The sequence below is a fragment of the Leptidea sinapis genome, chromosome 34 (genome assembly GCF_905404315.1).
Source record: "Leptidea sinapis chromosome 34, ilLepSina1.1, whole genome shotgun sequence".
In the NCBI taxonomy this organism is placed as follows: domain Eukaryota; kingdom Metazoa; phylum Arthropoda; class Insecta; order Lepidoptera; family Pieridae; genus Leptidea; species Leptidea sinapis.
The window spans coordinates 6,274,525-6,287,069 of NC_066298.1; the positions used below are offsets into that span (position 1 = coordinate 6,274,525).

Below are 12,545 nucleotides of genomic sequence, written 5' to 3' on the forward strand. Positions count from 1 at the left end.
CTATTTATAACCTAGGTCCTAGAGAATCATTGAGAGTAAAATTCAAAGAAATTAACATCTTGACTGTTGCTTCTCAATATATTCTTGATAATGTAATGTATGTTCATAGGCACATAAGTGAATTTGCCAGAAACTGTCATAACCATAATGTTAACACCAGGAACAGACATAAACTGATGATGCCTACTACTCGGCTTAGTCGAGTTAGTAAGTCTTTTGTGGGGCGATGTATATGCTTTTACAACAAGATCCCAGAAAATGTTCAAAACAAAGGTGTTACGTTATTCAAAAGAATTGTTAAAAAACGTTTGTGTGGTAAAGGTTACTATAACATAAATGACTTTCTTAATGATACCACAGATTGGGAATGGAGTGACCTCAGGCTATTAAATAATAAGTTTTATTGTACAATATTACTTTGTAAACATATTTATTCGATGAAAAAAAAAAGCCCGCTGAGTTTGTTGCGCCCATTCTTCTCAGGCCTGAGGCATTCACTTTGGAATGGGTGGTAGTTTTTTTTTTGACTTTCAATACGTGATTTCACATCCTATTTTGAATAAAAATATTTGAATTTGAAATTATTGTAGGTTACTAAGGAATATATGTGAACAGTTGGGTGTGTTATTTACATAGTTTATCTTACCGTTCAATGTGTCTGATTCACTATTGACTACATATTGATTGCAATAATTATGCCATGCACTGTCTGTTTTGTCACTTTGTGTGTTAGATAGATGAATAATAAAATTTAATAAACCCAATGCTGTGTTGTATCCATACATACAATACTTCTAGGGTCAATAACCCATTTTATTTAATGAAGTTACTTTGAAATTTCAATAAATAATCTGTGCTTTCACATTTTTGCCCACTTATGATAATAAATACACCTAGATTTTTTATTAAATAAAATACAATTTTTACATTGAGGTTTCAAAGCAATAATTAAAATTTTTTTGTTTAATAATTTAGTTAAATTTTCTATAAAAGCGTATTTTTAAAACTATTAAGTACTTTAACATCAGTTCCTGCCTTATCAACTATAGATAAAAATGATATAAATTGACAAAAATCATAGTTTGCAAATTGAATAATAGAATAATCTTTTCAAATTAGTGTATTGTCACCAGTCCTCGATAAATAGACAAAGTTTGAATGAAATCTGGCCGTTTAAAGTGGGTCAAAGTCGTGTCTAAAAGAGTCAGTTACAAACATACAAGTGAAGCTAATATAAAGCGTATAAAAATCACTGAGGTATGTACTATTGCTTTATTAGTATTACATTACATTACCAACAGAATTACATTAACAAAAGAAAAAAATAGTTGTCAATCCTTAGAATTGATAGTTATACACATAATACTTATAAATTAACAACTGTTGAAAAATTTGCGGTAAACCTCTATTTTCAGCAATACACACACACTAAAACAAAGTGACTTATTGCGAGTGTTAGACAAAGCTGTCATGCACACTCAAGTCATACACAACAAGAGGCTCTTAGAGATACTTGTAGATGTATTTACTAACTAAGTTTTCTCTATTCAAATTCAAATATTTTTATACAGAATGAAATTACTTCTTGAAAGACAAAGCTACCACCCATTTGGAAATTTATGCCTCAGACCTGAGAAGAACAGGTGCAAGAAACTCAATGGAGTTCCTCTTTTTTCTCTAAAATCAAATTTATAGCCTGACGGCGGTCACTCCATTCCCAATCTGTGGCATCGTTAAGAATGTCATTTATGTGATAGTAACATTACCACATAATTGTTTTACAATTCTCTTGAATTTCGTAATACATTTGTTTTAGACATTTTCTGGGATCATCTTGTAAAAGCATAGTAATTAAAATAATAAGTGCCTTACTTAACCTAGAATATTTATATTTAAAATTAAATTTAGACTCCCTCAACAACCTTGTCTGTTTGTCTTTTATTGGCAAAGGCCTGCTCCAATTTTCTCCATAAATAAGAGATAAGAAAAGAGCACACTCCCACCTTAAAGGCCTGCAACATATCTCTTGACACCTGTTGTTGCGGTTGTCTATGGGCGGTTGCCTCACCACTCCCCATCCCGTGAGTCTATTGCCCGTTTGCCCTCTCTTATATAAAAATTTAGTATAATTTTTTCGCTAATTCTAAATCTTTCTTTCTTCTCGGCAAATAGCCCGAAGTTCGTTGTCAAAATCGGCGAGCAGCTTTCCAGTTACCCGACTGGAATACAAGTTCTGGTAGTTGTCGAAAGCTGCTCTTAGTAACTTCAACCAGCCGTCCCTGCCGCCGTTGCACATGAGGAATGACACCCTGGCCCATACGGCATAAGAGAAAGCCGTTCTTCTGTGCGCTCTTTTTGCTTCCAACTCGACTCTTGAAGACAACGGAAAAACACTGCCGACCATCCGGTGTCAGAGCTCTATGCCTGAAGTACAGTTCAAATAGAAAACTGTTCGGTGAGCTCTGTTTTCCTTCCTCAATGGGCGCAGCATATAGGTCGTTGTCGATGGTTATTGCTCTAACCCGAAGCCCGTGAACGCTGGAGTGCCCCAAGGCCGTGTGCTATCTCCCACGCCGTAGACTCCAACATGCATTCCTGTGTAGACGACAGCACTGTAGATGCCGTATAGACGGTTCATGCAGGTCTCTCTCGGGAAATCGTCGACCAGTGCCGGGCGAAAGTTGTGTCTTCTATCGAGTCCTCTCGTAGGACGGTCGCGGAAGGGGGAAATTGAACCTTGTCCAATTTAACCCCTAGAAAACTCAAGTTTGCGCGTTGACCACTAAAAAAACCCCACTTGTCGTATCACCGCTCTTCGACAACATTTCCCTTAAAGCCTCGCCGTATTTGAATACCGGATCTCGAAATCTCGAGCGATTGCCAATTCCGTGGCCATCTGGAGGGCAAAACCATATTGGCTTCAAAAAAGCTGGGCGTCATCAATAAAGCACGGCAATACTTCAAGCCGGCCCACATTCTAGCGCTCTACAAAGCGCAGGTCCGGTCACATATAGAGTAGTGCTGTTATCTCTAGTCTGGTGCACCCTAGTATCAACTCGAATTCATTTGCCCGCGTGCAACGCAGAGCAGCTCGAATAGTCGGGGACCCAGTGCTCTGTGAACGGCTGGATCACTTGGCGTTTCGTAGAGACGTTCGCTTCATTGTGCGTCTTCTACCGCATTTATCACGGGAAGTGTTCCGAAGAGCTGTTTCACCTGATTCCTGCCGCCAAATTCCACCTTTCGTTCGTTTCGCCACCCAAGGAGTTTTCGTTGGTACTAAAGATGTTACCAAAGCTGTGGACTGAGCTTCCTTGTGCGGTGTTTTCAGGACTATACAATAAAATTACCTTCAATAAAGCGCGTACACCTTCCTTAAAGGCCGGCAACGCTCCTGTGATTGCTCTCGTGTTGCAAGAGAATGTGGGTGACTGTGATCATCGTTTGTCCCTTTTTCCATAAAAAATATATCCTTATAGCACCTTAAATGAAATGCAGATAATTGATTTGCTGCAATTGGTGTCTTGTACCATTTGAATGAGCCTTAACATATTCTCAGCTCTAGTGTACTATAAAGATATTACTTTATTAAGCAATTTATTTGTTGTGCGCAGGCCCAAGCTGAGGAAGGTTTCATCACAACCTGCCAGCAGCTGCGAGGGTACGGACAGGAGATGTTCACCGCCAAGGAGCAGCGCGACCAGACCGAGGTCACTATCGCCATCTCGCTCACCGGGATACGAGTGCTGACAGACACCAGTGATACACCTCATTTCTACAGGTATTTGATCATTATGACTGGGGCTGGGGTTCATAATGTAGTATACCTTGATATGAACACTGACGCGCTGTTGTATCTAAACCATAAGCTGACGTGTGAACATAAAACAAGGTCATGATGTTAAGAGATTCAATGAATCAAGAGAAAAATTTAAAGAAATAAACATTCTGACCGTTGTTTCTCAATATATTCTTGATAATGTTCTATATGTTCATAAGCACATTGAGGAGTTTGCTAGAAACTGTGACAATCATAATGTTAACACAAGGAATAAACATAAACTTGTTATGCCTACAACTCAGTTAAGTCGAGTTAGTAAGTCGTTTTTTTGTGGGGCGATGTATATGCTTTTGCAACAAGATCCCAGAAAATGTTAAAAAAAAAGTATTACGCTATTCAAAAGAATTGATAAAAAGCGTTTGTGTGGTGAGCGACCGCCCTCAGGCTAATAAGTTTAATTGTACAATATGACTTTGTAAACATATTTTTTCGATGAAAAAAAAAGGCCCACTGAGTTTTTTGCGCCCATTCTTCTCAGGTCTAACCCATTCAAAAATATTTGAATTTTGGATCTAGAAACTGACGCGCTGTTGTACCTAAACCGTAAGTTGACGAGTGAACGTACAACAAGTTCATAATGATAAACGATCCGATGTTACCGTTATATTATCAAATATAATGATCGGACCACCAAGGACCAGATTGTGATTATTTTATAGCGATAGAAATGACTGTACAATATTGTATTTTTTATTGAAAAGAGCGCAAAAAAAGAATGCTGTGAGAGTTTCTTGCGCCGCTTCTTCTCTCTCAGAGCGTCATTTGTTTCCGAAGCGGTAGTATCTAGTAGTATAAGAAATGACATCAAAAAGGATTCTAAAGGAATCAATTTTGAGAAAATAAATGCCTTTTATGCCTTTTTATGCCTTTATTACTACTTAATTTCAACAAAAAGTTTCTTATATGCAAGTGCAAGCTGCTCATCTGATGTTAACTGAAAACCTCTGCCAGAAGTCTTACCTGTCTTTGAGATAGAATAATTTGAAAGTCGTATCGATTTATTTTAATGATAATAAGGGACGAGACGAGCAGGACGTTGGGCTGATGGAAAAACCCAAAAATTCTGAGCGGCACTACAATTGCGCTCGTCATCTTGGGGCATCACATGTTAAGTCTCATTTGCCCTGTAATTTCACTAGCTACGGCGCCTTTCAGACCAAAACACAGTAGTGTTTACACAATACTGCTTCACGACAGAAATAGGCGCCGTTGTGGTACCCATAATCTAGCCGGTATCCTGTGCAAAGGAGCCTTCCACTCAGTATTCCACAACGTATATGTTTTAGATGTTTCAATGAGTGAATGAGTTATTCAATATTTTATTATTTCGCAATATCGGCTACGATGAGCTCCAAATATAATAATAATTTTGAGCTGATCATCATACGGATGTGATTAATGGACTGGTGACAGATGGACGGACATCACGAACGTGATCAACCACAAGCGCACGTTCAGCGTGGAGTGCCAGCAGCAGGGACAGTCGGCGTCGTTCGTGCTGCCGACGCCCGAGGACGGCAAGTACGTGTGGAGGATGTGTGTGATGCAGCACACCTTCTACATGCGGCATCAGCCCCGAGAAGACCATCGACCCAACTTTCAGGTACTTACTGCCCATCTTTGTGTTTCATTCGCAGGTCACGTCGGTGATCGGGTAACGGTCATTCCCAATATTCAGTTTATCTCTTACTTGAGATAAAAATCGTAACTATCGTTTTTTTCATTCATCATCAAAGGCCCAGTAATTTAATAAAATCTAAGAGATTTTGAAAAGGGGTGCACTTAGGGGTAGATATATATAACACATGGTTTTATTACAATTAATTTTATCTACTAAGCAATATTTGTAATATAATGCTGTTCGATGGATTAACTTCGAACAGATTTTATATAATATCAAGGACCTTAAACATCTATGGCACAATAATGATTAGTAATAGAATACCTAGAGTTTTCTGTCCCAATAAACTTATCGACCGTAACTCACCTTATCCATCCACGCTGTCTGTCAATGGGAGGACGTATAGCTTACGATCGATAGAAGTTTGTATGGAAATTGGAATTCACGCGGCAATATAAGGCGATAAGAATGACCTAATGAATAATCGGACAGCTTCAGATTATTGACACCTAATTACTGACAGTAGAAGGTAGTAATTTATCTCTATCTGTAGATAGTATATTGAGAACGGCCGTTAGTCGGCTAAGTCGAGTTAGTGAGTCTTCTGTGGGGCGATGTATATGCTTTTACAACAAGATCCCAGAAAATGTTCAAAACAAAAGTATTACGCTATTCAAAATAATTGTTAAAAAACGTTTGTGTGGTAAAGGTTACTATAACATAAATGACTTTCTTAATGATACCACAGATTGGGAATGGAGCGACCTCCCTCAGGCTATTAAATAATAAGTTTAATAATTGTACAATTTTACTTGGTAAACATATTTTTTTGATGAAAATAAAGCCCGCTGAGTTTGTTGCGGCCATTCTTCTCAGGTCTGAGGCATTCGTTTTGGAATGGGTGGTAGTTTAATTGACTTTCAATAAGTGATGTCACATCCTATTTTGAATAAAAATATTTGAATTTGATGAATGACTACGGGTAGTACGGGTTTGTTAGTGATGAGAGAACACCATATTAACCTGCAAATATTTCTTTTAAAGCATTCTACCGCATTCACGGGGAATGTTCCGAAGAGCTAACCTGATTCCTGCCGCCGAATTCCACCATCGCACGACACGCCACAAGTTAGGATATCATCCCCACCATCTGGATGTGTGGCGGTCCTCCACAGTGCGGTTTTCAAGGAGCTTTCTTCCACGCAATTCAAAGCTGTGGAATGAGCTTCCTTGTTTCCTTCCTTGGAAACACTCCTTAGCGGCTGTTTTAAGTTAGCGAACCATTATGAATAAGGGGGTTAAAATATATATTGATACATAAATTTTTCAGTAGGTAGTGAATATAATTACCTACTCAAAATCGGATTCACAAGCCGAGTCCGAGCAGAGTCAATGAATAGCATCGTTTCAAAACCGTGTATCAATAGCCAGGGTCAAAAACTAAGTATGAGCGAGTACGTTAGTGTTTAACCCCCTTATTCATAATGGTCCGCTAACTTTAAACAGCCGCTAAGGCGTGTTTTTTCTCATTCTGACTTAGGTCAATAGAAGAAGACAGAGTGAGAATTAGCAATGCTTTAAGTTAGCAGACTATTATGAATAAGGTAAGTCTATAAATAATACTACATGTCTTATAGCAAACAACAGACTGAGTTTTTATTTTGGAAATAGACTACATAACGATTTAGAATACAAACCTATTTTGATATTTAATCAATACCCAATATCAAACTAAAATAATAGCAACAACGTCACTTTTGTTGTACGTCACATTATATTTATAAATGTACAATGTTTTACAGGGCATCAAAATTTTGTATGTATATTTGGGGTCATATATTATGACGATACGTCACTCAAACGGTTAGCTCAGTTGGTAAGAGCACTGGCACGGAACGCCAGAGGTCGTGGGTTCGTGTCCCGTATCGTTCATAAAATTTTGTTTTCCAAATTTTATTTGTGTACTAATCCTAAAACTGAGGGTTACTTAAAAACATAACATTTTTTTTTAATTAGTTAACATATGTTTATAAGATTTAATTTTTTATTTCACGTAACTTTTTTGTTTGCTACCAATAAAAAGTTTTGTTTTATTTATATCTACATATTTATCGAGACGTCACCAAATGGCAAAACGGAAGACCAACCTTTGGTTTTCAAACCAGCAAACATGCTGAGTTGGGACCATTTTTTGAATCGTAGGTAATATGTATAATTAATGTTTCAGTCTTTTTGTTTTTTGCTTGCTTATCTCTATCATAAGTTTATTCTTATTTTATATCTTTCGTATTTGTACATAGGTACTACTTCTACGTTTCAAAATAAAAAATAAATCTTTTTTCTAATCAGAACAGATCTAGATAAATCTTTCTGCCACTTTTTTTTAAGCTATTGCATAGCTTCTATCGCGGGCCTTGAGCGTGGAGACCGAATCCAGAAATTCCGTAACGAAAATAACCTATCACTTACTAGATGTATATAGATATTTCGGCACGGTCATTACAGTTGCCGTGGAACAGCGGTTATCACGTATGCTTTTTGTGCAGAAGGTTTATGTATGTTTACGTACCCCAGGTTCGAGCCTGGGGTACATCTTGATTTTTTTTAATTTCTTTATTTTTTTATCACGTTTTTTTAATTTTTATTATTATTAAGCATTTTTATTTAGTTTCACCTGTCCCGTTGTCTGACTGTAATCAAATCTTGCAAGTTAAATTTTACTCACTTCCCGTTTGTTTCTTTTTAAATTAATTTTATCAAAAAAAAACTGCTTAAATAAAATAAATAAATAATTATAATTGCATAATTTGCAGTCCCCGAGTGCGACACGTCTTTTTTTTTACTTATACCAATAATATGTATAAGTATATAAATATAGATAACATTAAATCAGTTTGTTAGTAAATAACTGAATAGTTATTGTGTCCGACGAATGTTGTTGTTGTGTCGGTGTCGTCATGTATACCGATACCACATCACTGCGTTACAGTCACGTGCCGCGGCAGTCGGCTCACTCTAAATATTTCTATAGCTGTGATAGTACTGTCGCCGGCCGCACCCGCTCGAGCGCACAGAGTAAGTATCAAGTATTTAGGAAACTTTTAAGTTGATATTCGTATTATTTCTAACTTGCCTTATTTTAAGGTCCGTATTCCAGGAGGCGTCTTAATACCTACGTACCTACTTCACTGTTTTCGTAACGGTTCTGTATAATACACTTGGTCAGGGATAACTTATTGACACGCCTTTTGAACTGCCAATTTTTAGAGGACTTGGATTCGCAAAAATTCAAAAATTTGAAACGCTGACTGCGAGTGCGTCTAAAGAAGCGATTGCATGGTGTATTTTAGGTTAATGAGCCGTATACTCTCCAAACACAGCATCGACATTTCGAGTTGTTTTGTACTGAAAAAATACTCTAATACGAGAAGGTTGGAAAACTGGTCAATTATACAGTGGAAATATTGTTGTTTTTTCAAACGAAACAAAAAATAAACAGCCGTCAAAATCCAGCCGTTCACAGAGTACCATCATTATCATCAGCCGGAAGACGTCCACTGCTGGACAAGGCCTCTCCCAAAGTTCTCCACGACGATCGGTCCTGCGCTGCCCTCGCCCAACGTATTCCGGCGATCTTGACCAGATCGTTCGACCATCTTGTGGGACTACAAACACTACGTCTTCCTGAACGTGGTCGCCATTCGATGACTTTTCTGCCCCACCGTGCACCGGCCATATGCCCGTCGAACTATGTGCCCACAGAATATCAGATCCCCTAAAATTCAAGCAGCTCTATATTGCACGTGGTGATACTGGGGTGCGCCAAACTAGACTTGAGAGCAATACTCCATTTGTGGCCGGACCTGTGTCTTGTAGAGCGCTAGAATATGAGCCAGCTTGATGTTTACTATACTAGTATATATTATAATAGCCAGTCATGTAATATTTTGCGAACCCATTTTATATTTATAATTATAAATATATATAATAAATCATACTCTTTTTTGGAAGTTCGTACTCTTTATCTACCAACTTTAAAATCAGGTATACTCTAAAGGCATAAAAGGCTTTTTCTTTTTTTTTTAATTGATTCCTTTAGAATTTTTTTTGATGTCATTTCTAATATACTAGATGCTACTACCGCTTCGATAACAAATGGCGCTCTGAGAGAAAAGAAGCGGCGCAAGAAACTCTCCCAGCATTCTTTTTTGCACTCTTTTTTCATAAAAATATACAATATTGTAACTGTCATTGCTATTGCTATAAAATAATCATAATCAAGTCCCAGACTGTCCGATCACTTAGATATTCAGCTGTGGAGTAATAGAATTTACGACAGAGCCATTTCTAATAAAACATTTAAATTTATTTATAGATAATGCCTGAACAGTGGCTGGGACTTTACTATAAAAGTGTATACATTAACGCATAAAAGCTATTATTTAAAACGTGTTTTAAGCCTATCGAACGTTCGATAAAATTCCTTATTCATATTCGTTATATAAATCTCCCATAACTAATACGTCTCTATAGTACGCAATGATGCCATATTGTACAAATAAACATGATTTTATCGTATTCAATGAGGAACTGTCAATGGAACAAGACATCTTCTCAATGTCAATGGTTTCTCAGTTGTCAAAAGCCGATGTCAAAATAAGTTCAAACTTCTAAAATCAAAGTTTTGAAGTCTGTCGGTTAACAATCTATGACGGATATCCAAGAACTTTGAGCGGGAACCTGGGAAGCTATATAACACATTATATTATAACGTCAAATACGAGACAGCTGATCGATGTCGGCCATGTTTATTGCTGTCGAGTGCTTAAAATAGATTTATAGAAGGATCCTAGCTACTATAAGTCACGCCAGCTTTATCGAAGATATAATGAGCGTTTTAGCTCTAATATACGATTATGAATAAAATTTTTTAACAAGCTTATATCGATGCGATGTTTTAAATCTCCGCTAAGTCATGAATAAGACAGTTAATATTTATTGCTTTAAATTTTTCTACTGGTACTACTATTTGTTGGCAACCCTAATTATTTATCTTCGAACAAATAAGATTCATTTTCGTCCACCGGTAACTACTAACTATACCGTAGCGCTGTCTGTTCGTATTACTATCTATAGTCTACACTGTGAAATCATTCCACATCAGCAATGTGTTTATGTTTACTCATTGGCGTGAGTATAATTATTTGTTCCAAATATTATTCCAATTTATTATTAGTGTTCGGTAACTTACATTTGAATGTCAAAGACAGATTGTCAAGAGCTTATACCGTCAATTCGGGAAGCTGTAAGCGACTTGAATAGAATTGAAAAAAATATTAATAATAACACAAGCTAGCCTGTAATACTCAGTTATATAATATTACACATCTAGGATATATAATTGTTGGAAAGGGTACAGAGGCGAGCCACTAAGTTGCCTAGGGAACTGAAAAATCTTACATATGAACAAAGACTTACACAGCTTGGACTCAGCACCCTGAAAAGCAGGCGAGAAAGAGGCGATCTAATTGAAACATACAAAATACTAAATAATTATTATAATGTCCCAAATTTTGAGAGCATGTTTCCAAGGAAGAGCAATCCTAGACTAAGGGGACATGATATGAAGCTAGAATATCAATTAGCATCATCAAATCCATTGAAACACTTTCTGACCAACACAGTCGTTCATATATGGAATAGATTGGATGTGGTTAAATCAAAATCTGTTAATCAGTTTAAGAATACACTGGACAAACATTTGGATAGATATGGCAAATGATATAGACGCATCAGCGAAAGCTGCTTAGTCTATTATAAATAATAATAATAATAATCGCTTTTTATTTATTTATTTATTTATATAAGATCGGGCATTGAAATATTACGATGAGTGCTCGATCATAGAAGCGTCGCGGAGATTGGCATCCTGACTTAAAATAATATTTACTCATACTACAAAAACTCCTAGGTGACTGTATGTGATTTTAAGAGGCCTTCCAAAACACATTGCGAAGTTACATTCAACTTATATATCAAAAAGTCACTATAGCAAATTTTGCTCCAAAAAGTGTATTTTACTGTAGGTAAATTCAAATTCAAATATTTTTATTCAAATTAGGATATAATATCGCTTATTGAAAGTCAAAAACTACTATTCCAAAAGGACCTTCAGACCTCAGAAAAACGGGCACTGAATACGATGAATACATATTCAAGTGTTAAAACTGATTGGTCATGCTTTTTATAATAAAACTTTATGTAAATACTATTATACAAATGATTTAAGTTTTCTTTAGTGTTACTTCCGCCAATATTTGTTTTTTAAAACAATTCGACACGTGTTTCGCCTCTACACGAGGCATCCTCAGGACGTGTTGTCAATTCAATAAATTTTCGTAAATACTATTATAATTTATCATTTTGAGTATTTAAATTAAATCCTTTCGAAGCACTATAAGCGTATGATTTTTTTATTAATTTGGTATATTACTTAGCGATAATTAACTGTTAATTAACTGATACAGAATTAGAACATGTTTCCAACGCGTTCCTCCAAAACAAGGATGACATGTTAGTTTGATTTAAAAATAGTGATAACATTTTTGATGTGTCGAATAGTAATATTGTTTAATTATTGTCAGACAAAAACATGATCTGTAATTTAATAATACATAAATTATCCAGCCGTTCATTGAAGTAGTATCGTTTATAATTAATATTATGATTGATTTGCTGGTGCAGTGAAGTGTCGAGTGCGATCACACGGCCAAGACACAATGAACTGTGAGCGATTGTTTCTGCTGTCTGTATGTATAATTGTATGTACATGCGCGACGGCGAGCTTTCATTCGCAATAATTATAAAGTGAAACACACACGCCATATCGTATGATGCACGCTGTACGTTGTCATCTGTTGTTCAATGTTACACCAGCCTAGCCAAACTCTCTAACGACCGTTCCCAATATACTCTCTACAGATAGAGATAATAATCATATTGACACACTTTTTACACAAATTATCTTGCCCCAAGTTAAGCGTATATAGCCTGTGTTATGGGTTACAAGACAATGATATATTT

The 12,545-nt window shown here is 36.5% G+C and overlaps 1 protein-coding gene across 2 annotated transcripts in view; it reads left to right on the forward strand.

The window, feature by feature from the left end:
- The window catches only part of LOC126974909 (tyrosine-protein phosphatase non-receptor type 21), a 33,254-nt gene that overhangs the window by 3,707 nt on the left and 17,002 nt on the right, over window positions 1–12,545 (forward strand). For both annotated transcript variants that reach the window (XR_007731592.1, XM_050822637.1), the window contains exons 2-3: window positions 3,615–3,781; window positions 5,255–5,444. Coding sequence is in view for 1 of the 2 variants with exons in the window: in XM_050822637.1 (XP_050678594.1) it covers window positions 3,615–3,781; window positions 5,255–5,444 (357 nt within the window). In the remaining variant the exon portion in view is untranslated. The remainder of the gene's footprint in view (window positions 1–3,614; window positions 3,782–5,254; window positions 5,445–12,545) is intronic.